Here is a 975-nt window from a genome sequence, read left to right as displayed (position 1 = left end):
GCATTCCTCCCTTAGTGATCAATCCAATAAAGCTAATCTTTGGACAAGTCTCTGAGATTCTATTTATAAGTGCAAAACTTTAATGTTAAAGCCAGCAGACTGTACTTTGCATTTTCTGGATTGAAAACTTTGGCCAAATGGTTCCTGTTACTGGGGCGTATATGATGGATGAGTATGGGAATAATGCTCAAATAAGAAAAGGTTGCATCAACTCACAGGTTTTTCCGTTCTCCGACATGCGCTTGCCCTCTCCAGGAGCGTATACTGGCACCACTGTTACTGTGTACTCAGTATCAGACTGCAGGTTCTTCAGAACAGTACTGGTGGTGCTTCCAGGAACTTGGATCTGAGAGAACAAAAAAAGAGTTTTGTATTTTCTTGTCTCTGCAAAAACGCACAATGCTTGGGATGGTTGAGAGAGTGTGACTATGTGGTTTCTAAAGTGTTATATGTGTATTTAGTACATTTCTATGCACCAGTCTTAAGTCGCTTGGGTATATTTTTAGCAATAGCCAAAAAAACATTGTATGGGTCAAAATGATCGATTTTTCTTTTATGCCAAAACTCATTAGGATATTAAGTAAAGATCATGTTGCATGAAGATATTTTGTAAATTTCCTACCATAAATATATCAAAACTTAATTTGATTAGTAATATGCATTGCTAAGAACTTCAGTTGGACACATTTAAAGGTGATTTTCTCAATATTTAGATTTTTTTGCATCCTCAGATTCCAGAATTTCAGTTGTATTTCGGCCAAATATTGTCCTATCCTAACAAACCATACATCAATGGAAAGCTTATTTATTCATGATGTATAAATCTCAATTTCAAGAAATTGACCCTTATGACTGGTTTTGTGGTCCAGGGTCAAATATACATAATTTAACTTGCGTTACTATTTATTATCATTTATTTACTTTTTTTATTTATTTATTTATTTGTTTGTTTGTTTGTTTGTGTGTGTGTGTGTG

At 34.4% G+C, this 975-nt stretch overlaps 1 protein-coding gene across 1 annotated transcript in view; it reads right to left on the bottom strand.

Annotated features, from left to right (window-relative positions):
- Nucleotides 1-975, bottom strand: part of col12a1a (collagen, type XII, alpha 1a) — an 83,701-nt gene that overhangs the window by 41,718 nt on the left and 41,008 nt on the right. The window contains exon 34 of the mRNA XM_016485330.1: nt 217-346. Coding sequence (XP_016340816.1) covers nt 217-346 — 130 coding nt within the window. The remainder of the gene's footprint in view (nt 1-216; nt 347-975) is intronic.

Source organism: Sinocyclocheilus anshuiensis, unplaced genomic scaffold (genome assembly GCF_001515605.1).
Source record: "Sinocyclocheilus anshuiensis isolate Anshui unplaced genomic scaffold, SAMN03320099.WGS_v1.1 scaffold197, whole genome shotgun sequence".
NCBI classification, from domain to species: domain Eukaryota; kingdom Metazoa; phylum Chordata; class Actinopteri; order Cypriniformes; family Cyprinidae; genus Sinocyclocheilus; species Sinocyclocheilus anshuiensis.
This window is presented reverse-complemented; position numbering and strand designations above follow the sequence as displayed.